The following is a 25,438-nucleotide window of genomic DNA, read 5'->3' on the forward strand; positions in this document are numbered from 1 at the left end:
GCGTGTGGGAGCCGCTGCCACCCATCCTTGCCCACACTTGTCAGTTTTTGTAAGTGTAGCCCCTGCTTGGTGTGTAGACCATCATTCTGGTTTTGTGTTCAAAGATTGATTGACTTGAGAGAGTGGAGGCGGCAGGGGGCGGACCCTGCTGAGTGCGGAGCCCGACACAGGGTTTGACCCCAGGACCCTGAGATCAGACCTGAGCCGAAACCAAGAGTACGACGTTGAACCCAGGCGCCCCTCATTCTGGCTCGAGTTTACATTTTCTGTGTGTGACAGTGTGAGTGTTTTCTTGTGTTTGTGCCCCGTGTGCACACCTCCTGCTGGGCAGTGCCGGTTCGGTCCCTGGCCCGCCCGCCCTCCCTCTCTCACATTCTCCTTCTCTTCCTTCCTTTCCTTTTTTTTTTTTTTCTGTTGTTCCCAGAATTGGATTTATAGGAGTTCTATTTGGGACTGCTCTGCGTGTGGGCCCTGCCTCAGTTTTCTGTGCTGTAAACACACACTGGGACGTTACTGCAGCTTCTGCCACGGCAGCGGTGCTGGGACAGACAGAATCGGTCATTCGCTGGGGTCCGACGGAGCACTGTTTTCCTGTACATCTTTTTGCCTTTGTTTTTATGTCCTATTGAAGCTTTTTCTTACGCCAGAATTAAGACCTTTTCCTGCGTTATTTCCTTGAGAAGTTTCATTTGAAAAGATTCCTTCCTCAGAGCGGCAATGAATACCACTCGTGTTGTAAATTCAACGTCCACACATGTGGGTCCGTTTCTGGGCCCCGTGTCCTGGTCCCTGAGACCATGGACCTTGCTGCTGGTCTCTTAGCTCATGCGCAGCGTCTCCATTCTGACTCTTGACTGGACGCTCGGCTGCCTGCTCTTCTGGAATGCCTTTGCTGACCTCGACCCTCGGCATCTGCACGGAAGTTTCAGGATCAGAATATGAGTTCCACCAACAGCCACCCCTGCCAGTGATAGCCCACAGTGGACGGCCGACAGCCGACAGCAGATAGACAGCAGACAGCAGCTAGCGGACAGCCAACAGCCGACAGTGGATAGCCGATAGCCGACAGCAGACAGCAGACAGCCGACAGCGGACAGTAGACACCCACAGTGGACAGCCGACAGTGGATAGCTGACAGCCGACAGCGGACAGCAGATAGCTGATAGCTGACAGCAGACAGCAGACAGCCGACAGCGGACAGCCGACAGCAGACAGTGGACAGTGGACAGCCAACAGCGGATAGCTGACAGCCGATAGCCGATAGCTGACAGCTGATAGTGTCCTGGGATTCTGACGAGTTAATGCCTCCTGAAGTCCCAATTCACAGACGGAGCCTCCGACTCAGTTGTCCTCAGATCCTCTCGCGCAGCTTTCACTGCATTTACCCTGCGGCGTGCCTGTGCGTGGCATCCTGGGAAGCCCTCTCACTGCTGACGTGCATGCAGACATGCAGACGTCTGGCTGACCTGCAGACACTCCTGTTTTCTTACCACTTTGTCAGCAGGTTGTGCTCTGCTGTGTGTGGAATCGTGAACAACCCTGGCTCACTCCAGCCTTTGCTCCTTTCTTGCCTTTTCTCCCGTGCTCTTGTGGCTTCGTGTATGATCTGTCGACGGCGCGAATGTCTCGTGTAGCGTGAGACTAGCGCTTTCCTTGGGCTTCTGCTTTGTCTGCTTGGAACCTGAGCCGTGAGACACTAGGCCTTCGGGGCTGTGACGTCGTTCCTGTCGGAACCTCGGGGCCGCCCCTCAGGTGGGGCTTGTATGAGGTCGCGTGGCGCTCACCGATACTCGCACCCCGTCCCAGAGCTCTGGCCTCCGCTGCCAGGCTCGGAGTGTCTCCTATGAGTAGCTGGCTGTTGCATGGTTAACCCGCTCTGGTGTCCGAGGTGCAGGACACCCTTGAACGTTCAGCCTCGGCTCCTGAGTCTCATCTGCCGACGTTTTCTCTGCCTGCGTCGGACTCTCCTGTGCTCATCAGCAGCTTCTCGGGTCACTATTTCCTCTGCTGGGTTGGAGCTTGCGTGTCGCTGTGCATCTGACCTGTGTCCCAGTCTGCTGCCGATGCTGTGCATCACCCTGGCGTGGATGTCTCCGAACTCACTGGAGAGCGGTTAGACGTGCACGTCACATGGTGTGGTTGTCCCTCCCCCTCATGGCTACATGGTAGAACGCAGCCCCAGGTGGGCGTGCTTTTCCCTCCCACGCCTGTGAGACAGGCTCCAGGAGGCAATGTGTCTGAGGTGGGGAAGGCTCCTGGCCAGCCACGTAGTATGCTGCGGTCCGGGTGCCCAGGGGAGACACGGACAGCTTCCCGGGCCTGTGCAGACGCGTCTCCTAGCTGGGTTAGAAGAGTGCAGGTGCCCGCAGCCGAGGTGGGGAAGTGAGCGCCTGCTTTGGGGGCAGTGGGCGTGCTTGCAGCTCCCGTGGAACCAATGTGCAGAGTGGGAGCGCTGATGCATGTCGTGACTCTGGGCGGAGGACGCTGTCTCTCAGTGTTTTGTTTTTCCGTCTGTGAAGCGAGGACACTAGTCCTTATCCTGCGGGACAGACCCGGGTATAAGTGACACATTGGATAATCCCGAAGTGCCCTAAATGTGGCAGGTGTTTTTAGTTCCTTGCCACAATTTCAAGTTACCGCGGGAGGGGCAGGTTGTGGTAGGCAGATGATAGCTGAGGAAACAGGTCTTTAAAAATGAGTTGGCCATTAAAAAGGAGTTGTTTTTTTTAAAAGATTTTATTTATTTATATGACAGAGAGATCACAAGTAGGCAGAGAGGCAGGCAGAGAGAGAGGGGGAAGCAGGCTCCCCGCTGAGCAGGGAACCCGATGCGGGGCTTGATCCCAGGACCCTGGGATCACGACCTGATCCGAAGGCAGAGGCTTAACCCACTGAGACACCCAGGTGCCCCTAAAAATGAGTTTTGTCCATTTCTAAAATAATAAAGTGATCGGGTTGTGGAGGAGTGAGCAGGCCTGCATTGCCAGGGAAATGGGTTTCTGCGGAGCAGTTCCCCTGTTCCTGAGTGGAAGGGACAGACCCAATCTTGGACCCTAAGTTAGAAGGTGCAGCCCTGCGCATGTTTCGTTTTGTCCCCTAGGCTGGCCGCTGGCCCCTGTGCTGAGCGCAGCCTTGGGGTCAGGGCATGGGGGAAACCCTGGGGGTCCGTCCCCTCCTGGGGAAGAAGGCTGTGCTTCTCAGGCACTGTCGGGCCGGCCTGGGGTTGTGCGAAGCACTTTAGGCGAGCCTGTTGGGACCCACTGAGAGGCCTGCTGGGACACCAGCTGAATTTGTGCTCGAAATGACGGGCTGCCGAGGGGAGGGCTCGCACCTCCACAGAAACGACTACTCGGATCTTCTCTCCTGTCTCTAGAATAGCTGTGAACGCATCTTGTTAGTCTTCTTCCTGAGTGCCTGAGAGTTCTTGCTGCCGACACTGACAGGATGTTTTCCCTTCTGTTCTCTCTGGTCATCTTGATACATGGGAATGATACGGATTTTCGTGTATTTTTTTCTCATCCAGAAACCCTCTTCCTCATTTAATTCTGTATAAATCCTCTGTGGAAATCCTATATGGAAATCCTATATGGAAAACATCTCCTCTCCAATCAAAGATCGTTCTATTTCTTTTCCCGCTGCAAATTGAACGGCGTGGATGGATGGAGGTTTTAAGAAATGGCAATTTGAATATTTACATCTTAGAAAAAACACATTTGGTAGCCAGGCGGGGTGACCATAGACGAAGAAGGGGCAGGTCAGGAGGCACTGTTGTCACTGTCACGGGATAGCGCATGTCCGCCCTGGCTGGTAGGGGCAGTCAGGGCTGGGGTCCGAGGGATGACGAAGGAGCACGCGTCGAGGGGAGCCTGGGCGTCAGCCATGGCCTGCAGGTCTCTGCCTGTGGGTCCCTGTAGGAGTCACAGAGTGGGGAGTGACTTTGGCAGTAAAACGTGTCTCTGCTGGCAGGCTCGGCTAGGTGTCTGCAGCTTCTCTGTCCTTCTGAAATGTCCTACAGATAACTGTCCCGCTGGGACAGCGCCTGCTGCGACCTGGAGGTTGGAGAACGGGCTGGATGTAATGGGTGCAGAGATCCTTCCGGAAGAAGCCCCGTCTGCTCCAGACCACAGCGCCAGCTTCTCGGGGGATCCACTGGCCCTGGCGGGAGCCGGAGCTGCAGTGGGGAGGCCCACTACCAGGAGTGCGGTGCTCCGGAAGGAGGAGGCCCGGGCGCCAGCGAGGCCACCTCAGGTGCGGAGCGGCCCCTTCTGCGGCCCGTGTTTCTGGTTGCCGGCCGAGCCCATGGTCCACCAGCTGGGCCCACCGTCCGAACAGCTAACTTAGCTTGGCTCTGGGTAGTGTTTGGGTTTTTTTTTTTTTTCCTTAGAGATTTTATTTATTTATTTGACAGAGACGCAGTGAGAGAGGGAACACAAGCAGGGGGAGAGAGAAGGGGGAAGTAGGCTCCTCACTGAGCCGGGAACCCAAAGCGGGGCTCTATCCTAGAGCCCCAGGATCATGACCTGAGCCGAAGGCAGACATTTTAACGACTAAGCCCCCAGGCACTCCTAGTGTTTGGCTTTTTAATGAAAAATAAGAGTTTCTAAAACTGCTCCCCGGACCGGGCGTCTCTGTTGTCCTGGTTGGAGAGATGCACGTGAATTTGACACCGCAGCCTTCATCGGGCAGGCTGTCCTCACATTCTGCTGCTTCTGCTTCTGCTTCAGAAGTGTGGGATTGGAGGGGATTGAGGTCTGCTTCCTGCTGAGGATAAACATCGGTAACTCATTCTTTAGTATAAAAAGGCCTCACAGGGCCACTGCTGTGGGTTTGGGAGGCAGGTGACTTGAAGCTGTGTCAGACTCTAAGCTTCTGTTTGTGGCGTGACTGTAGTGGAGAACCCGCTAGAAGATGGTCAGGAGGCGCTGTTGTCACAGTCACGGGAAGCGCACGTCTGCCCTGGCTGGTAGGGGCAGTCAGGGCTGGGGTCCGAGGGATGACGAAGGCCCGGTCCAAACACCCTCAGTGTGCTTGGCACTGGCAGGCCTGCGTGTTGTCAGGTGGCCCCCAGCACGACGTGGAGTGCTGGGCACTGGGACTGAGGTCCTGCCTTGACTCCGCCTCGTGGGGCGTCATCAGGCAGGCAGGACTGGTCCTGGGCCATGAGCCCATTCAGCCTTCTGGAAGCACGGGAAGAGGTCTGTCACGGTGCACAGATGAGGCATGACACGTTTCAACCAAGATCGTCATGCAGCTTCTCTTTTTCCTTTAAGAAGAAACATAAGGATAAATGTATTTTATGTGTGTATTTATGTGTGTGTAAAAGGGTAGTAAATGCAGGGTGTCCAGCTTCACCTTTCCCCTGACTCCCATCACCTGCCTGGGGGTGCGGAGTAGAGCGTGTATGTTCCGTATAGGAGCGCTTGGCATGAGGCGCGCTTGGCGTGAGGTGCACCCGCCCCCAGGTTTTGCGTGCTCTCCACGCCAGCTTCCGGTGCAGCGTGGGGACTCCCGAAGCCTCAGGCGAGCTTCCCTGATACCCGTGTGGCTCTCGAGCACATGTTCGTCTCCTGCAGGGACTGCACAAAGCTGGAAGAGGAGGACCGACCCGGTCCCAGAGCAGAAGCCGACTGCAGCGCACGACAGTGTCCTCCAGACTGAAAGTGAGCCAGCAGCCTGTGAGGGACAGCAGGGCCCCTTGGGTGCCTCCAAACCCCACGTCCCCGCCAGCGTCTCCCAAGTGGTACGTGGTGGGGTGTGTGCTCCGCAGGGCGGGTGCCTGTCACTTAGGGTTGACGCACAGCTGCGGCCCGAGTTCCCACTAAGCACAGAAGCGTCTGCGGCTGAGAAATATGGGAGAATGTTTGTCCAGAAGCCTCTTGGTGCCTTTGTCCTTCCGACGGGGGTGGGAGCCTCTTGTGGCCACCGACCCGCTGGGGGTGTGTGGTTCTGTGTGGGGGTCGCAGGTGTGCGCCAACCTGTGTCGCACAGGGGACCTCGCAGCCCAGTGCTGGGAGCTGTGCCTTCCTCGTGCGGAGTGTTCCGTGCCAGCACGGGGCCTCAGCCCTGACGGTCTTGGGGACCCTTCAGTCGGTCTTTGCTGGGGGATGAGTATTTAAAGAGAACCTTAATCTCAAGTCGAAACTATGAATCCTAAAACCATGGGGCTCTCGCGGCCACCGGGCGCAGGGAGGAGGAAGCGGACTTTACCGTCTGTCTCTGCATTAGCACGCGCGGGGGCGCGTCCCGTCCCACCGAGCGAGGCTGGCAGGTCTTCTGGGGGTCACCGGGGGGCCAGCAGGTGGCGGGGAGCAGCCCGGCGGGCCGGCCGAGTGTGCGGCTGTGCCTGCTCGTCAGCCCTCAGAGCTGACGCGATGGCGACTTGGGCGTTAAAGGTCTTGCTGACGGAGCAGGGCTGGATCCGCTGTCAGGCCTGGTTTCACGATTCCGCTCTGAAGCGCGGGCTTTCCCGCGCAGGTTGGAATGAAGACACGGGTTCCGCTGGGGGCTCATGTGGACCTCCGTGGGCAGATGCTGCTGCAGCCCCGAGTGCGGGGGGAGGGGGTGTCCGGGCGGCGTGCGGGGCGCGGGCGGGAGGTGTTGCGGGAGCTGGCGGCTGCGCCACCATGCTCCCCCAGCGGTGCTCTCCCGCGTTCACAGCGCTGCCTGGCTGAAGGTGAAGCCGAGCCCCAAGAGTGCTGCAAAGGAAGCGTGGCTGCGGCAGGACGAGGCTCCGGACGGGAGTCCGCAGAGGGATGCCATTGCGCAGGAAGCCGTGAGGTTTGTGCAGCCAGTTTTCCACCTCTGGGAAAGGAGGGGCCCCGGCACCCAGGGTCTGGTGCGCGCGATGCCAGTTCTGTCCTGCCGCGCTCTGCCGCCCCACGGCCATGCTCTGCTGCCAGACGGCCCCATGCGCATGGCGACCGCTTTCCCTCTGTTCCTCACCACTGGGTGCTTTGTCACCGGCTGCTTGTCTGTGTGGTGCAGCGGTGAGCTCTACGGAGACTTCCAGAAATGGCTGGAAGAGCGAATCCCAGCCCCCGTTACTTACAGTTGCAGGAGGGGCCGGTTCCGACCGACCTGCGGTGGAGGTGGAGGGTGAGGAATGGTGGGTGGAAGGGGACGGGCTGCTTCCGGTGCAGAGAGACCGGCTCCCATCGGGCATGAGATGAGAACGTTCTGGAAGGAGTGGTGATGGTGGGGCTCTGCATTCACGTGGCCAAGACTGCTCTTGCCTTATGGACTGTTGTGTCATTGGATGCTAGTCCCGTGTCCCAAACCAAAGGACACAGAGCCCCCCGTGCAACCGCCCTTGTTCTTGAGTGTGCGTGGGTGGTTTGGGTGGCCGTCCACACTCACTGGGAGTGCGTGTACACAGAGCCGCCCATGAGGAGTTCCCGCGGCAGAGGTGGGGTTCCCCGTGGAGCCCCGGCCCCAGCCCTGACCCGGGCGGCATGCGAGGAGAGGCAGGGTGGTCTGACACCACTTACTGCCCAGCAGGCTCGCTTGGCTTGATGCCGAAACTTCCAGAACAGTGAAGGAGCTGGAGGAACTGAAAGCCGGAGCCTCGGACGAGACGCGGAGGTGGGGGTGAGTGCCCGTGTCCCAGGTGGAGTGCTGCGGCCGCTCCCCACGGGCAGGGGCTGTGCACACCTGGGCAGACCCCAGCGGGGTGCGGGTGGGGCCGGGATGGCTACTGGGCTTCTGTGCTGTCCCTGAGGTCCGCTTCACTCGCTGTGGACACCGGTGGGACAGAGGGACCGGTGGGGCTCGAGGCTGCGGGAACGGCCAGGAAGCTAGCATAGAGGGGGGCGTTTGCGTCTGAGCGGGAGTCATGAGGGCTCACCTGCTGCTTCGGTCTGCGTGCTTGTGCCCCCAGGATCGCTGCGGCCTGGCCTCGCCCGTGGACGTGTACCCGTGTGACTGTGTGTGTGGTCTTTGCTACCAAGTGTCCCTCCTGGGCAGAGATGCCGAACGTTGTCGGGGGGCTGGGAAAGCTGAGAGGTCGGCCTTGCGTCTCTTTGTCCCCCGCCCCTGGGTGCTCTGCTCTCAGCCGGTGGACTGGACGTGCGTCTGTCCCCGGGTGCTGTGCAGGCGCTTTGCTTCAGGGTTGACTCGAGTGGAGGGAGTTAGCGCCCAGCCAGACGCTTGCAGTTGGAGGGGTCGCTGGCGCCCTGGGGCCGGCCGGGCTGCTCCCCGCCTCCGGTCATAGCTTGCCCTGCGCCTGCCCTCATGGCGTGTGTGCTGTCAGCCCTCATGACACGCTCGTGCCCTGGCCAGCAGGCTCTGCGCCCTTCTCTTTTGTCTGTGGTTGAGGGTTCAAGCTACACCGTGGCAGGGGCGTGGTGGGGGGGCATGGCCAACTTGGTTTCAGCTCGGTTAAAGGGGTTTCAGCTCGGTCCTGGTCTTGGGGTCTGGGATCGGGGCTGCGTTGGGCTCCTTGCTCAGGGCAGAGTCTGCCTGAGGTTCTCTCCCTCCCTCTGTCCCTTCCGCCCACTCACTCGTGCGGTCTCTCTTGGACGGACAGGACAGAACAGGTCACAACCACAGAGCCATAGGGTTGGAAGGGCCTCACTCAGCCGACCTGCCCATGCGGTCACACATGTCATCTGTGACGGGACGGCCCTGCTGAGGCAGTCCCTTCCTCTGCCTCCTAGCCTTCAGGAGCAGCCCTGGAACCCCTACCTGCTGTCCTTTGGCCAGGGAGCAGGACGGCAGCCCACTGGGCCCCGTCATCCCTTTGGGCGGTCGTCTGTGAGAAACGCACGCACGCAGCCCAGAGTAGTAGGGACAGGAGGTTCCTGCGACAACAGCTCTCATGGGAGTGGGCCCCCACTGACTGTCCGTCCTCAGTCCCTCCTGGTTCCTCCTCAGTCACTCCTCCCCTGCTGGAGCGAACCACCGTCCCAACTCTGCCATTCGTCTTCCCATCGCCCCCACCTGTGAGTCTGTCCCCGACGGCCGTATCCCTGATGGTTTGCTGTGCAGGGCTGAGGTGCTGCTGCTGTGAGGGGCGTGGCCCGGGCAGTGCGGCTTCTGGCTCCCAGGCCATCGGTAGGCTGGGTCACAGGCTGGGTCACAGGCAAGTCCCACGTACGTGTCGGGGAGGTGTCGTCGGGGTGGGGTCCCACGTTCAGTGTGGGGCTCCGTTCCGTCCCCCGACCTCGCTGACATCTACTGCTGTCTGCTAATTCTGGCCCCTGGGGTGAGCGTGTGGTGGCACCCGTGCTGTGCTCCTCCTTGCGTCGGCTGAGGCTGCGTGCTGTCTTGCGTCGGCTGAGGCTGTGTGCTGTCGTGCCGGCTGTGAGGCTCTCCGTGTCCGGGCGTGATCCGGCGCAGACGGGCGTGCAGCAGCGGGGGCTTGTCTGCGAGCGAGCTTCCGGATGAGGTCTTGACGAAGAAGTAGGTTTGGGTCCTGACGGAGAGGAGTTTGTCGGTGTTCTGTTGGACGGCCGCACAGATCGTCCGTGCTCTCCCCAAGTGCTCTGCTGCTGTGCTGTGTTCTCCCGTTGGCGGCCGGCTCTGAGCCGGCGTCTGTGTGGGACACCAGTACAGCTCCATGCGTCTCTCTCCCCGCGGAGACGTGCCGTTCTCGCGCTGTCCGCTGGGAGGGCTGCTGGGCTGCGCTTTACTCCGGGGCGAGCGGTCGCCCTGCTGGTGAGGGAGACTTGAGGGTGGTTAGTCCTTCCCTTGGGGCGGGTCAGAGCATCTGGACGCTTAGCCTCTGGTGGCCAGTGTCCCAGGAGCGTCCAGCATGCCTGTGGGTCCAGAGACGCTCCTGAAGGGGCGGCCAGACTTCCCTGCCAGTTGGAGAGGGGCCCCCAGGGTCCTGTCTCCCACGTTTAGGCTGCCCCCAGGCCCCCACCTGCCTTCTCCCACCAGCCCCGTGCCATGAAGCCAGCAGGGCCGCGTGCGGCCCCTCTGCTTTCCCCATGACTCATCCAGAGTTGAGCTCAGCTGCTGGATGCAGTTGGTTACCACGCTGTCCTGTTTTCCAGAAGCATTTTGCTTTCTCTCTGTGGGTTTGTGTCTGACTCCGGGATAGCGGGGTTTGGAGAAGGAACAAAATAAGTTTGACTTGTTAGGTCTTCTGTGTCTTCAAGTTGTTGAAAGATGGTCACTTCTCTTTGGAAATGTACTGAGAACCTCGCGTACTCATTGAGACGTCAGAAGTGGCCTCAGTGGGTCCCAGACCGGCGGTGCACGGCTGCGGGGTGCTTGCTGGAAAGGCTGCATCCCCGCCGACTGCGGGTCTGCTCTTTAACAAGACCCCTGGGACATCGTGTGGCTGTCAAGATTAGAGCAGCTCTGTGATTTTACAGTCGTTTCATTTCCCTCCGCCCGGAGTGGTACCTAAATATACAGACTAGGATGTTTTCTTGTGTCGGATCTTAATTTTGGATTTTATTTCCACGTAGAGTGTCAGACACCCAGCTAGCAGACAAGGTGGAGAAGGCAGTCCTGGAGCGTTTGAAGCCTCTTCTGGTCACGGCCCAGGTAATACCATCGCTTGCCCTTGGAAGCGCCAGACTGAAAGGTGGCCCTCCGTGAGGCCTTGTGGCTGCTGGGCCACACTGTGCTGTGTGGTCCGCCTGCGGTGCTGCCTGGCCCCGCAGGGTCCACGGGTAGGTCCACAGTGCACGTAAGGGACCGAGACGGGAAGAGAGAGTCTCACGTCTGAGAAAGGGGAGCTTTCAGTTTAGGGAATGAGCTGAGGCTCCAGGCTCCGTTGTTGATGAGGTAGATCTGCGGTGGTGTCGGTGCTGCCGTGTCTCGGTGCTGCCGTGTCTGCGCGAGTCCTGGGCGCGCTCACCTCCGTGGGCGGGACAGTTGGCGCGATTTCCCGCGGGCCCAGGCCTGTGTGCAGATTTTCCCCCCCTCGAGGAGGAGGTGTCATGCAGTGTCACCGGCAGTCGCGGTCCTCCCGTGGGCAGTGAGCCGGAAGCGCCGGCCGGCAGGGCGTGGGCCGTGGAATAGTATTGTCTGCGTGCACATGGGGGCCATGGGGAGTGTCGTAATCTCACGTGGAACGAATGGTGTTCTGGGGCCCTGAACGACCATTGCAGTCCGTACCTCCAGTGTAAGAAGTGCATAGTCCTCGCGAGAGTCCTGGGACATCTCAGGGCAGAGCAGAGGGACAGCTATCCCCGGCCCAGCCGGCCGCCTCCTTGTCTCCTTGCTGAGTGAACCGTCGCAGAGATGTGGAGCAGCTGCTGAAAGACATACGGCCAGAGTGGAGGAGGAGGAAAAGGGGCACAAAGCCAAGAGCAGCACGCGGCCTTTCTGTTCCCGAGGATACGAGCCGGGAACTGCCGCGGAGCCTGACGGAGCCACAGCCGATGCCGGAGATCATGACGGCTCACGGGTCATGCTTGTCTGTTTGCAGAGGGTCAGCTCTTCTCAGGAAGCAGATCATCAGCCGAGGGACCGGCTGTCAGCAGACGTGGCAACCGGCCAGCCCTTGGAGGAGGTGAGTGCGCAGTGGCGTCCTGCCGACACTGCCTTTGTGTCGTGAGAGCATCCCGGGCCAAAAGGGAAGTACACGGGTTCCCGTGAGCGCTGGGGATCCTGCTCCAGGACTGGGAGGCGACGGTTCTTCTTGGCTGGCTGACACACACAGCGAGATCTCGGGAGCCACAGGGTGCTGTCCATGGTGCCATTCTCTCCTGAGGACAGGATGTGGCTGTGGTGTGTGGCTCTGAGTGCTGGTGGCCTGCGGCCCGAAAGCAGCCACCGTCTCATCTTGCCACGCAGCCTGGCTTTGCTCGCAATGGGCCTGACGTCCTCTGTGCTGAGGGTCCCCTGCTCACTGCTAGGCAGGCTCATCCACTGAGTGCCGGATGGTGCCCGGGACTGAGCAGGGAAGGGTCGGTACGATTTGGGGAGCATGAGAGCACGTGCGGTGACCGGGTGCCCTTGCGTGTCCCCCCAGAGGACCTGTGTCTGGCCCGTGCGGGAGTGTTGTTGCCCAGCGGGGGCTTGGGCTGTGGGGGTGGGGGTGGGTCTCCGCCGGGTTGGAAAGCAGCCGTGGCTGTCTGCACCCAGACGTGGGGCCGAGCTGGTGTGCAGGCCCAGGCGTAGGGGAAGTGGGACCAAGCCGTAGCGGCCCGGTGACACTGGGTCAGGAGGAGTGCGGATTGAGAGGGCGTGTCCCACGGTGCTGCTCAGGCGGAGCTTGGCTGCCTCCTGAGAGCCTGGTGGGTGTGGCTCCCACCTCACTGCCCCAGCCTCTTGTGACGAGTCGCAGGTTCCACAGCTTCTGAGGCCAGAAGCTGAGAGCGTGACCCACGCACCCGGTGCAGCCCCCGTGTGCCCTCTGCAGCCCCGTCCCCAAGTGGTCCTTCCTCCTGGCCTAGCGTCTCAGCCGGGGCGGCGTCCCCAAGGGACCGGCAGGGCCATCAGCAGAGCCGTCAGCTGTGGGTTTGAGGTTACCAGCCTCGCATGTGAGAATTAGACCATGTAGATCATGGCACTAGGTGGTCTCAGGGAGAGTTAGTGACAAGGACTGCAGCCCTGTCAGGTTTCCAGGCAGCCCTGGGAGGGTGTGCGTGTGAAGAATCACTGAGTCGGCCCGGCGACGTGGGAACAGGCGTGTGATGTGACCCTGTAGGACTTGGGGCCTTCCCTTCCATGCAAACTCTCCCAAGTCCCATCTCGAGAGGGAAGGAGACGTTCGTGTCCCACTCTCTCCGCATTCGCTTGCGACACGACATGAACACTTCAAGGGTCCCTTTCCAAAACGTTCGAGTGTTTTCCGAGTTGAAAGCTGTATGTGCATGTGGCTAAAAATGCAGTCATTCAGCGCAAGTGTGGTGTGGAAGCTAGATCGTCCTGCACAGGAGCGACCTTTCGTCTTTCTGTGTCGGTGACCTCCGGTGACCTTTGGATCAGCGTGTTGGAGCATCCTCATCTTTTCTGAGGGCACACGGGCTTCCTGACGTCCTGTCGTCCGTAGATGAGAAATGGGACACGTGCAGACACGCGTCTGCATTAACGGACCTGTGTTCTTGGGTTCCTCTGTTCTAGATGTTTCTGTGACTCCGTTGTCTGATTATTTGGCTGATTTTTATTTAAGTTAAGGTTGGACATTTGTTCCTCTCTCTATTGGCTGCTAACACACATATTTTTTCTGATCTGCTGGAGGGTTTTTTGAGTTGCTGCGGGGAGTACTGCCGGGCTACGTCCCCACGCCCGTGCTCACGAGCCCTTCTAGCTCCAAGACAGGACGGCCCCCGTCTCCCTGCTGAGGGTGAGAGTGAGGCTTGGGCTTGTGGGCACAGCGGGCAGTGCCAGGACCGTGCGCCCCACAAATGTCTCCTTCCAGAGCCTGATGCCATCACTTCCCAGCACACGTTCCTCGTATAACCCTTCAGAGCAGGTCACAGACGCATCCTTGAGTATGAAGAGCCAGAGCGTGCAGACGCTTCGCAGATCGTGGAGTGCTGTGAGGCGTCATGGGCACGGGGTCAGGAGAAGCTGGCGAAGTGCTCCCGGGTGAAGGGTAGAGAACCTGGCGTGAGGGCAGAGCATGAGGAGCCCCGTGACGTCATGAATAGACGTTCTTCCAAAAGCCTGGAACCGCACAAGAACAGACCTGTCATCTGGGCCCGACCCGTGGGGTAGCGGGCTTTTTCTCTGGGTGTGGCACAAGGCGAATGCGTGCTTCACCGGCTGGCGGGTGCTGCTCTCGGTCGTGTGCCTGTTCGCCGAAGCATCTGAGTGGCTGGTGGCCGCTGTGCTGATGTGGCTGCTTTGGGCTCGCTGGCGTGGTAGGGGTGCAACGGAGGGGATGGCCACCGGCCACCTTTAGATCTTTCGTTGCCTCTCCACCCACCTCGCTTCACAGGCTGCAGCTTTGGACCGTGCACCCCACGGCCTTCACCAGCTGGGGGACTGCTTGGAAAACGCTGCCCACGGGCCCTGGACCACGACCCACCATGGGGGCTTGGAGTCAGAAACCTCAGCGCCCATCGGGGACGGCAGAGGCAGCCTGGATCTGGAGAGCCTGATGCTGCGGGTGGAGGAAATGGAGGTAAGGTCCGGGGCCGCCCCCCACGCTTCTGCAGCCCGGATGCTCGTCCCAGCCCCACTGCGGCCAGCATCGGGCCTTGGGAGATGGGGTGTTTGTGAGGTGTCAGCACCCTGCCGGACGCAGCTCAGGACGTGGTGTCATCGGTAGGTGATGGGAGCCCCCCTGGGACCAGCGCTGGGGCCTGGACTTCCCACCCTGGCACGGGTTCCCTGCAGATCACACAGCATCTCTCTTCTTTACTTGCCGTGATGCCACCTCGGGACCTTTCATCATATGAGCTTATGCCTCCGGCAGGACCCAGCCTGGGGCCTGGAGTGTCCAGAGTGGGGAACTGAGGCCCGGTGAGGGAGCGGAGGACGTGGCTGCCGTCACCAGGAGTGTGCTGGGGCGCTGGGCCTCCTGGTCCCCCCCCATGCCAGCCGGTCCCGTCTAAGAGCCCCATGACCGAGTCTCTGTTTGGATTTGCTGCTAAGTAGAAACAGGAAGACCGTCTTTTCTTGGTTTTTAAAAACATAAAGTGTGTCGTTCGCCCCCGTGCTAACACAGTTACCCTTCCCGGGGGTACCCGTCCGGCCTGCAGCATCCAAAGTGGCTGGCTCTAACCCTGTGGGGCGATGGAAACCGATTCCGGCGGGGCCCACGGCTCACTTTTGAAGTGGTCAGTGGCCCGTGGGACAGGCCGCCCGTCAAGACAGGTTCTTGTGGGCAGTGCTGGTCTCCGTTAAGATGGGTCAGATGAACTCCCCGTTAAATTTTAGACTTGGCCTCATGAACGCCCTCGCCGCCTGTTTCTGGCAGTGCGCCGCATCGCGTCGGTGAGCCGTTCTGGTGCGGAATGAAACTACTCATTGCTCATCTGTTAAACTTGTTTCTTTTACAGAAATACCGGGAGACAGTTTGCCAGAGATACAGTAAAATCGTATATGCTGATCCTCACCTGTGGGGGCAGGAAGGAAAGACGGGTGAGTGTCCCCCCGCATCCCCCCCACGCTCCCCCACACCGTATGCTGCAAGGTTTTGGACGCACAGGAACGTTGCAGACCTTGGGGACCTGCATGTGCCTGCACGCGCCGCCCGCCAGCCCGTCCCCTGTGTCTGGGTGCGTGTCAGAGCGTGGCAGGTGTGGGCGCACGTGACCCTGAATGTTGCAGCGTGTGTTTGCAGCTAGAGGGTCGCGTTTCTCTGTGGCTCTGTTTCCTTTTGAGATTGAACTTATATGTGATAAAAGCACGGATGTTAATTGTGTCCTTAGCTTGGTTGTGGCAGACGGGTACACGGCGGGCTTCTTGCACGTGAACACGCCTCCTGTTGATCCGTCTGCCTGCGGGTCCTGGGCTGTTGGGGACCAGCGCGTGTGAGCACGTGGGTGTGTGGCCTGCACGGATGCCAGCAGGTCCCAGGACAGGGCTGTGCTTCACTTTGGGGGAAACTGCCAGGCCTGTACCCGGGTGCCCGGCGGTCTGGGACTGCAGCCGTGGTCACGGGCGTGGACTCGTGTCTCGTGGTTGTTTCATGCCCTCGATGAACAATGACATTTAGAACGTCTCTCTGTGATCGTCAGCCGTGGCGTCTGTCTGCGTGAGGCTTCCTGGTGCTTCGTACGTTTTTGAACATCGTGCAGTCTTTTGTCTGGAATCGTAGAGTCCTCTGTGTTCTGAGTTAAGTGTTTTGTCAACTGCATCCTTTGTCCTCCTCACGCCAGCTCTAGTGAGCTGCGACTCACCTTCCTTGGACTCGGCCTTTGGAGCGCGTGGCTCGGCGGTTTCCTGTGTGTTTGCGGAGCTGCCAAACCCCGGGACACGTCGTCCCCGCGCGCCGGCCCTGCTCTCGCGGCCACGGGTCTCCTCAGACAGACGTGGGCCGGTGTTTGCCAAGCTTGTTCTCAGGTGTAGCTTGTTGTAGGGACGTTTCTGACTTCGAAAAATCTAACATCAACTTTTTCCTTTTTCCTTTTTCTAAGGAACCTTTGCCTACCCCCAAGTTTGGAAGGGGGTGTCTTGTTTTCTTCTAGAAGCTTTTCAGGTTTAGCTTTTGTGCGTACGGCTGGGTCCATCTCGAATGAAAGTTGTCCTGTGACGTGAGGTGGAGGGGAGGGTCTGGTTTTGGTTCTCCTCCCGAGGGATAGCCCTGCGGTCCCCAGCTGTCCGCGGAGGAGACGCCCGCTTCCCGCTCCCCTGCTCCACGTGGACGCAGTTGCTGGCTCCTGTCACGGCTGTGGCTGGAAGTGCCACTCGTCAGCGGCCACCTCATGGCCGTGGGGAGGTGCCGCACACAGGGTGTGAGTGCAGAGTGTTGGTGGGGGGGTGGCCGCTGCTCTTCTAGAATTAGGCTGTGGGGTATGGCCTGGGGGGACGTGTGCACTGTGCCACATGCTGACGGACGTGAGCCGTCTAAGCGCAGCGCTCATTTTGGCCTTTCGTGTGTTCTGTGGTTCTCAAGCCCCTGCCCACTGCTCGTGGCGTGTGCCCCCCAGCCAACACCGTGAGGTGTCACAGCTGTGCAGCTGCTCTGGGAGGCTGGGGTCCCCTGGCCCCACCTGTGCGGGGCTCCTGCCGCCCCCACTCTGGAGCTCGGCTCCTCCCTCCCTCCCTTGCCTGTGAGCTCCCTGGCCGTCGTGCCCATCGTGCGTCGGGGTCGCTGGTGAAGGGATCTCCCCTCCCAGCCAGGCCGCAGAGCTGAGGCCGGAGTTGGTGCCCTGCCGTGCGCGTGCAGCAGGTTGCGTTGTGCAGCAGCCGGCCGTACCGCAGGACTCTGCTCTCGTTTCAAGGACAGTTCGGGCCAGTCACTGCTGCTGAGTGTGTGAAGGCTCGACGTGCCCCCGACAAGCGCGGTCTACCCCGAGAGTGAGCCCTCCTTGCCTGGGAAGTCCCGGAGTCCCGTGTCTATCGCTCTGGTTGCGTGCCCAGCTGTACCACAGAACCGCCCCGAGAGTGGTTTTTCCTTCTCTTGTTCTCTGCTCGTGTGAACAGTGGACAGCTGTCCTGTGTGGTGTTTTTGCAAACACTGAGGGACGTAGCAAGGATGTAACAAGGATGCCATAGGCGCGTCGGCGTGAATCTGGCTCACCGGGCTCCTTCCCAGAGAGCAGCACACGTTTTCTTCCTCTACGTGAAACACCCTTCAAGTTTCAAGTGACCCAGAGCTCAGAGGGCTGTCAAGGTCAAGGCTCGTTAGCAAGTCTGTGTCCTGACTGCCGTCGCAGCTCTCTCCCTGCGATGCCCAGAGACAGACTGAACCAGCTAATTAAGCGTTCCGCTGGGAGTGCTTCCTTCCTTCCCTAGTAATCAGACCATCTCAAGATTAACAACGAACCCAGGTGCTCAGGCATCCTCGAGTGCTGGCCCCGACGGAAGCCGCCTCTTCTGGGGCTTCGCACAAGCCTCTGGCAGAGCGTCCTCCAGGCTCCCGAGGCTCCTGAGCGGGCTCATCGCGTCTTAATGCCAAGTCCTTGTCGTGACTTTAAGTTCGCCTTTTCTTTGCAAACCGGAGCATTTCTACCCTGTTGGACCCTGGTTAGGTTTGAGAGATGGGCGTGTGGCCTCGCCACGGGCCCAGCTGCGAGGATGGCTCTGGGAAGCCTGCCGGCGTGTCTCCGCGGTCACTGTCTGCTTCTCCTCTTCTAGGGCAGGCCCCCCCAGCAGTAAGTGAGAGGCCTCTCTCTCCTCATCCAATCAGGATCACAAAGACCCCAGCTCGCAGAGACCCCGATGTGAACATCGTGTTGGAAGAACCCAGGAATGCCAAGTGAGTGGCGCTGAGACCAGCGTCAGACCCGTGTCCAGGCGCTGGCTTGCCCCTGGGAAGCCCTGGGGTCCTTTGATTCCCACAGGACAGAGCCAGACCTCCCAAGCTCCGGGAAGGCCCTGGGAAGTAGTGTGCTCGCGGGGCGGGCAGGCCTCTGAGGGCAGCGCCACTGTCCCGGCTCATCTTCTGTGACAGACCTGCTTCCAGCACCCACTCTGGCCTCTGGTGCAGGGGCTCCCGCCATGGGCAGGGCGAGCAGGGCGCAGTGGGGGGTGCTGGCTCTGTTCAGGTGGGAGGGAGGCCTTCGCCCGTCCATGTGGCAGGTGGAGGGAACCACTCAGCCCTGCTACGGTGCGCTGGACGCTTTCCTGACCGCCTTCTTCCCTCAGTTCCCTGGACGAAAGCGTGGGGATGGATGAGAGGTCTGAGAAGAGCGGGGCCCGCCTTGCACCCCTCCCAGAAGAGTGTCCGCAGAAGAACGGCCAGACCGTGCTGCACATCCCCCCAGGCCTGCGGCACAGCATTGGCGACTACTGTAGCCGCTTCGAGCAGTACCTCCGCCTGGTCGCGCACGAGGCTGTGGGCACCTTCAACCCGTGGCTGTTGGCCGAGAGGTCAGTACAATGTCGTGGCTGCGCCAGGGGGCCAGGCGCTGAGCGGGAGCGCCCAGAAGGCTCACAGAGGGACAGGCCGGCATGTGGGCTCCCCAGGCGGGCTTTCTCTGCCACCTGCCTTCTCAGGCAGAGGAGCTGGCGAAGCAGGTGCCTGTCACTGTGTCAGGAGCGCTGGGCGGCCTCCCTGTCGGGTCCGCGACCCGAGCCAGCTGGCCCGGGGCGCCTCCCAAGAGGGGTGGCTGCCTGGGGTTCTCCCGCTACTGGTACTTGGAGAAGGAGTGTAAACTGTGCGTTTAAAGGCACATGTAACTTTGTTCCTTTGCACTGTGGCGCACGTGGGGGTCCTGGCCGGCACCTGACGCAGCCCTACGGATGGCTGCCGTCCCGGTCTCTGAATGGGTGCTGGGCCTCGGCCGGCCCTTCCTCTCTCTGGCCACTGCGGGCTGCTGCCAAGAAATCCTTCCCACCACGCCCTGCACGCCTGCCCTGCACGCTCGCTCGCCCCGCACCCACACCCGCCCCGCATGCCCACTCGCCTGCACGCCCGGAGTCAGACGCTCCCCTCGCGATGGGTCTCTGGCCTCCACGCCCCACTTGTCTCCTGAGACCCTCTTTCCTTCCCTCCCCACAAAATGGGCCCGACCGCTTTCTGGATCTGCAGGGTGGCTCTTGTCCTGGGCTGTCCTTCTCTCGGCACCTGTGCAAGCAGCCCCCACCCCGCCTTCCCGGGGGTCTCCTCTCTGGTTTGCCAAGCACACGCTGCCCCGTGCAGGGAGGCCAGGCTGACACTCCGCATCTGTGCCCCTTCATGCCGTCTTCCCCACAGACTCGCGGCTGCTGCGTTTCCATTGTGGGTGTCTTGGTTCCGAGCTCGCAGCTTCCTTCTCTTGCAGGAGTATAGGGGGCCCCGCCTGCACACTTGGCCCTCCCCTCCAACCACCTCCACTCGGGGAGGCCTTTGTGCTCAGTGGGACATCAGCGGCCTCTCCCCCCCGACCCTGGGTTTTTCCCTTCTTTGCATGGCCCCTTAGGGTTCCAGTACCTGCCCTTCGCCCTCCCCAGTCTTGGGCATTTCTCCTGCACGTCTGTTGTGCGCGGTCTCCTGCCGAGGTCTGTGATCCTGTTTCCTTGTCTTGCTCTGAAGTGGGACCAGGATGGTGGCTCGTGTCTGTCCCCTGTGTTGCCCCCGAGCCTTCCCTTTCCCATGCTCTCCGGGCCTCTTGATTCTTCTGCGTGCGCTGTGCGTTTGTTTTCTGGGGAGGAGGACGGGGAAGCCTGCTGGCCTTGTGTGTTCCCTGGCATGCACAGTGGGACGCTCCCTCCTCCCAGACCTGCCTGTGTCGGTTAGGCTGATGGGCCTGTGGCACATCTGAAATGAGCCGAGGAGGACAGAGCGTCTGTCGAGTGGCCTTCCCATGATCCGTGATGCCTTTCATCTGTTGTCCCGCTCCGGGCCCGGAGGAGTCCGAGGGTTAGGGGCAGCGGCCTTTCTGTGGGCCTTCCCGCTGGGTCCTGCAGGGACTGCGCATGTGCACGTCCCGGCTCCGAGGGCTCCCGCTCCGGTCTTGTTCTCTTGCGGGCTTCTGGAGCTGAGGGTCGTGTCCACCGCATCCTGGAGTAGCCGCTGGGGTGAAGGGAGTGAGCTCAGCTTTACTTGTGTTTTTCACGCCTCCACTGCCTGCCCCCGAGAACAGCGCTGTTCCCGTGTGGGAAAGGAGTGGACGGCGTGATCGGGCATAAGGGTGCTGGTGGGAGCGACCAGGGTGGTGTTGCTCTCGACAGGAGCAGACTCACGGGGTCCCGGAGACCTGTGGCCAGAATGGGCAGGGGGAGCCACAAACCTACCCATCCTTTGTGAATCCCTGTTGTGCTCCGTGTCACCCGAAGGCTGTGTGGAGCCATAGATGACGGCCAGCAGGGACAGACAGGAGCATTGGGAGCCGTCGAGCCGCAGACTGGCGGCAGGAGACCCAGCTGCTGGAAGCGCTGCAGAGGCCAGGGGCGTGGGAGCCGGGTCCCTGTGGGCGGAGGCATGGGTGAGTGGGAGGGGTGGGCGGACTCTGAGCAGGGCTCAAGCTGGACCAACCAGGACGCGTGTCCTCGGGAGTGAAGGACGCGGACACACGGGGACACAAGCTTGGGACACTGAAAGAGGAGGTCCTGAGGAGAAGTGAGTTCTCAGAAATTACGAGTACGATGGCCAGAGTCACCGGAGAGTTCACGAGCCAAGCCAGGCCCCCCCGAGGCAGGCAGCAGAGCGAGCAGAAGGCAGGAGAGACAGGACTTTGCAGATCCGCCGCTGGTTCTAGGAGTCACGAGTCTAGGAGACGTCCCGGGGCTGTGGTGTTCAGCAGCTGGACCGTGGGTCACACTCTGGAGGTGGGGACGTCTGAGGCCGGTGTGCGAGCCGTCTGCTCTCTGGGGAGATGGCGGCCAGCCCCGGGGCCCCTTCCTGCAGGGCCTGAGCGCCCTCCGCCCCCTAGGGCTGAGGCTTCAACAGGCTTCTGTTGTGGGGACATGGATGTTCGGGCTGTGGCAGCAGCCTCTGGTGGTGGGAGCCGCGTCCGTGAGAACAGGGAAGCGGATGTGGGAGACGCCCCGGAGGCCACCCACCCGCGGCGAGTGGGTACGTGAGGAGCGACGGCACAGACTGGGCAGAACGCGCCTCGGGACGTCACTGCAGGAAGCCACGTGGGCGTCCCGTGTGGGGGGCAGGCGACAGACGGTCCCAGGGAGTCCCGCGGGCCCCTTCACGAACCTGACAGGAGAACAGCGTGTCGTTTTCAGCTCGACTCCACTGGAAGACGTCCAAGCATCCCGCAAAGTCCCCCGAGCTCAGAGCTCGGCGAAGCCATTGGATGAGGTGGCAGAGTGAAGGCGCCATCCGGATTCCACCGTCACATGCAGCGCCCAGAAACCTGGTGGCCGGGGAGCAGTCCTCAGTGAGCTCCTGGGAGCATGGGGCACCAGCACAGTGTGGGCGTCAAGGAAAGCAAGACAGGACTTAGGAATTGAGACCCCGGCGCGGGAAGCCATCATGCGAGGGAAATGATTGAGTGGGGTGGGGAGCACCCGCCCCTGTGGAGGGAGGACGGAGGGCTAAGGAGGGTCGGTGGGAAGGTGGAGACAGGAAGGAAACGGGCTGTTACCCGGGGCACAGGGGCACCTTTGCATCTGTCTTGTAGTTTGGGGTGGGCGAGGGCCAGGAATGTCGAGAGCATAGCGGGTGATTCTGGTCGTGGTGGTCCTGAAATCAGGACCACCTCCTGCTCAGGACAGATGGAGCCTCCACAAGCTACAAGCTGATGGTCAGCCCGGGGGGTACGGGGGCCTTTTGAGGACCTTCAGAGACGGAGCCCAGGGGTGGGAGCCCAGGATGTGCTGTGGCAGCCTGGGAATGCTCCTGGCAGGGCCTGGGACCCCTTGGGCAGTGCTCTGGGCATCAGGACGGGGCTAGATGTGCTGTCCACACTGCTGGAGCCTCGGACCATGGGTTCCGGAAGGTCTACAAGCCCCAAACACGGAAAGTGAGAAGAAATCCACGCATAGGCGCATGTCGCAGTTTTCTTAAAAAATAAGAGGAAACGTGAAAATCACTTGGAGGAGGGCAGAGCGGGAAGCAGAGCGCTAGAGGCTGGGGCGTGTGGTGTCCCGTAAGGGCAGAGGGGAGAGGGCCACCACTCTGGCACGTGTGCGTCGCGGAGGTGAGGGGTTCCGACGAGTGAAGTGAGGATGCTTGTCACTGGCTGCTTCGCCATGGGAAATGGCAAGTGCACATTTCTGGGGCAGAGCAGAAGCGGGGCCAGAGGAGAGGTGAGCGTGGGCGTGTGTGCGGCGGTGGGTGTCCGTGGGTTCAATGACGCCCGCCCATGTCATGGCAGGATGAGCGTGACAGCTACTCCAGAGCCTCTGGGAGCCACCGGGGAGACGGGAAGAATGTCAGCGGTCAGGCTTGGCATCCAGGCACATGGGAGCAGAGTGTGCAACGTCCACGGGAGCAGCGAAGAAAAAATACCACAGATCTCCACGGAGTGGAGCAGGAGAGGGGAGGGAGCCGGCGGACGAGGAGCAAGTACCCGCTTCGCTGGCAGTGAGGGGCTCTGACGTGTCGGGGTTGCGCTGAGTGGAGAAGACCACACGCATCGGGGAGGACGGTCTGAGCCGCAGAAGCTCCACACGTCTGGGTGGGGGTGGCTGCGCGCTGTGGCTAGGCTGTGGGGACCCACATTCATGTTTCTCACCTGTCCTCCCAAACCCCCCAGCTTGGAATGAGCGGAAACTCGAACCTCCCGGTATTTCCCACCAGTAACCCGATCTAGGGAAAGGGGCAGACGGCATACGGTCCAAGCGGCTTGGACACGGCCTGTGCGCCCTCGGTGAAGCCCAGAGAGCCGTGGCCGCATGTGTTTCTGCTCGGTGGGCGTCTGGCGCGGACACAGGAGGGCCGATCAGATTAGTGCGTGCGTCTGTGTGCCACGTGGGGAGGATACGGGATGGACGCGGCAGGTGTCTGTGTGTCTGTCTGGCCTGTCTGCTGAGAGAGCCTCCATGCTGTGGCCCCAGGAGCACAGAGCACCTGGCTCCTGAGCGCCGTACTCCCTAAAATGTGCCCGAGCCCCTCGGGGAAATGGCTGGGTCTGGGTGCGGGGCTTGGAGTGGGCACAATGGCCAAACCGTCCCCCTGAGCCAGGAAGGAGGGGTCAGAGGACCAGGGGGCAGTTGGGGGGACCCAGGAGCAGCTAGGGGTGGGCGCCCATGGCCGTGTGGGGCACAGGTATCAGAGGGGCAATGTGTGCACAAATAGCCGGGATCATTTACAGGTGAGGCCCCCTGCTGGGAATGAAGGAGGGAGGGAGGGGCGAGCACGCGAGTCTGTCTGGGAAGGGGAGCCCCCCTGCAGGCATCCGACGGCGGCCGGGCCTGCACCTGTGCCCGAGTCCTGCGGCAAGGCACCCCTGTCAGGGGGGCCTGGCACAGCCAGAGAGCTGGCCGCGTCCCCACAGCGCCCCAGCAAGCCACGTAGGATGGCCGGATGCACTGAGGGACACGGCGTCCCTTCTGTGGCCTTGGTTCCATAGGCCTGAACTGGGGGACATTCCACGAATAAAGACTTTGCTCTTTTGGAAAACGTCCAGGTTATGAGAGAGGCTGGGGTCGGCCGCAGACTTGTTGGGGAGCTGGAGAGGCGGTGGGCAGCGGCTACAGCGCTGGCCTGGGTTGGGTCCTGCCCCAGAGTAGATGCTGTGTGGCACTTGGTGGCCGTGAGCCCATGTCTTGTCAGTGGCAGCATGGGGGTGACTGTCCCAGAGGAGGTACCCGGGGGCGGGGGCGGGCAGTGGTAGGGCATCCATGGGGACGCCAGGTCCTGCCGCAGCCCGGCTGTGGGGTCCTGGCAAGCGGGGCCTCTGGCCTGGTGTTCCCTGTGCAGAGGTGCCACGGCCCCGAATCTTACGTGAGGCTCTGGGCCGCCCGCTGGGTGAGTCCCGGCTCCCATGGCCATGCCCCTACAGCTGTGTTGTTTGTCTTCAGCTTCTCCGACGAGCTGATAGATGAGGCTCTGGGGGCCGTGGCCGCGGAGCTGGAGGACGCGTGCGAGGACTACGCGGAAGCCGTGTTCACCTCAGAGTTCCTGGAGGCCGCAACCTGAGGGCTCCGTCTGCAGTGGATTTCCTCCCCGGGGCGCATGGGAGCCCCTGAGCCTGGCTGCCCCTCTGTGCCTACTGGGTGCTGCCCGCAGCAGGGGCCCCTTTCCATCCTCTCGTGGTCGTGGTGATGGCTCTAGTGGTTGATGACGGAGGGCAAGGTGTTTCTCAGCACCCGGAAATTGTGAATTACGACAATATAATAGTTTCTCAATGTGTAGTTTCCCCATTGAAATCCTATGTTTGTTTTGCCACTGAGTCTGGTGACAGGAGCATGGGGAAAGGTGCTAGCAGGTGTATTTCCGGAAGGTCCACGTTGCTGCCCAGCCGCCTGCGCCTGTGGCTCCTGTGCTCCCGTCATCCCGAGCTCGCTTTCGTCGGTCCCCGCAGCGCCGCGCCATGCAGATGGAGCCCACCAGCCCTCGGCGTCCCGCCAGCCGGTTCTCACTCCGGCGGTCCTCTGCACCATGGCCCGCAGCCTTGTCTCGCCCTAGCGGCGGTGTTCTGATGTCCAGACTGTGTCAGCACGCAGGGGCCATCGGAGGCCGTCGGGAGGGTCCTGGGCTGGTGTCCCTGTCCTCTGGGCCAGCATATGCCACGCCTGTGGACCCGCAGAGGACCAGGCGGGAGGAGAGGACTGGGCCAGAGCAGAGGACCCGCCTGGATGCGGAAAGCCCGGCAGGTCCCCCGGGAGAGGAAGACACCCGAGAGCCACAGCCGATTCGTTTCGTCCCCTCCAAGCTGTGTTTTACCAAGAAGTGCCTCTGGCTTTTCAGAAACAGAAAAGGAATGTGCATGAAAGTAAGGCCACTTCCTGGAAGAAGGTTCTCTCCGTCAGCTGGCCTGGCTCGGCTCGGCCAGGGATGATGTGACTCCTTAGGACGTGGTCGGTATCACAGCTGGACTTTCGCTGGCGCGAGCGAGTTTGAGGCAACCGCGGGAGCGGCTTGGCCATACCACCGCGCGCACTCCTGGGCCCGGGGTGGTGCTGGCCTTCTGCTCGAATTCGTGTGGCCTCAGGACCAAGAAGGCTCTGGGGCCAAAGGTCGTCCCCGTGCGGCGCACGTGGTGGTTCAAAGTCATCTGTGGGGCAGTTTGTACTGCACTGATTTTTAAATAAACTAAGGATTTTCCAGTACGTGCGTGTCTGCCTGAAATGGGCCGCACCCCCTTCTCGCCCACAGCAGACGCCGCCAACCGACCGCGTCTCATGGGGGCACAGGGCCGTGGAAACGAATGGTAGTAATGCGAGGGTTGGACGTATGCTCCGTGCGTCCTGCCCGCGTACCTGCCCCTGGTCTCTTTGCTCCCGCGTGCCTCCCTCCTGTGTGCTGGGTGCTCCGTGCATCCTGAACTGCATGGAGGGTGGCACCGCTCCCCTGGGACGGGCTTGTATGGGGGCGGGGGGC

General features: G+C 61.1%; 1 protein-coding gene across 4 annotated transcripts in view; it reads left to right on the plus strand.

Moving 5' to 3' along the window:
- KIAA0753 (KIAA0753 ortholog) overlaps positions 1-25,167 on the plus strand; it is a 42,655-nt gene extending 17,488 nt beyond the window's left edge. For 2 of the 4 annotated variants that reach the window (XM_032319571.1, XM_032319572.1), the window contains exons 8-18: positions 4,016-4,248; positions 5,574-5,740; positions 6,658-6,777; positions 7,495-7,587; positions 10,416-10,494; positions 11,384-11,467; positions 13,844-14,029; positions 14,910-14,991; positions 17,653-17,773; positions 18,163-18,387; positions 23,917-25,167. In XM_032319571.1, the coding sequence (XP_032175462.1) occupies positions 4,016-4,248; positions 5,574-5,740; positions 6,658-6,777; positions 7,495-7,587; positions 10,416-10,494; positions 11,384-11,467; positions 13,844-14,029; positions 14,910-14,991; positions 17,653-17,773; positions 18,163-18,387; positions 23,917-24,034 (1,508 nt within the window). In that variant the 3' untranslated portion in view covers positions 24,035-25,167. Of the gene's footprint in view, positions 1-4,015; positions 4,249-5,573; positions 5,741-6,657; positions 6,778-7,494; positions 7,588-10,415; positions 10,495-11,383; positions 11,468-13,843; positions 14,030-14,909; positions 14,992-17,652; positions 17,774-18,162; positions 18,388-23,916 lie in introns of those variants that run through there. The other 2 variants (XM_032319573.1, XR_004280356.1) reach the window with 2 other exon arrangements.
- The last annotated feature ends 271 nt before the right edge of the window (positions 25,168-25,438 follow it).

Source organism: Mustela erminea, chromosome 18, assembly GCF_009829155.1.
Source record: "Mustela erminea isolate mMusErm1 chromosome 18, mMusErm1.Pri, whole genome shotgun sequence".
NCBI lineage: Eukaryota > Metazoa > Chordata > Mammalia > Carnivora > Mustelidae > Mustela > Mustela erminea.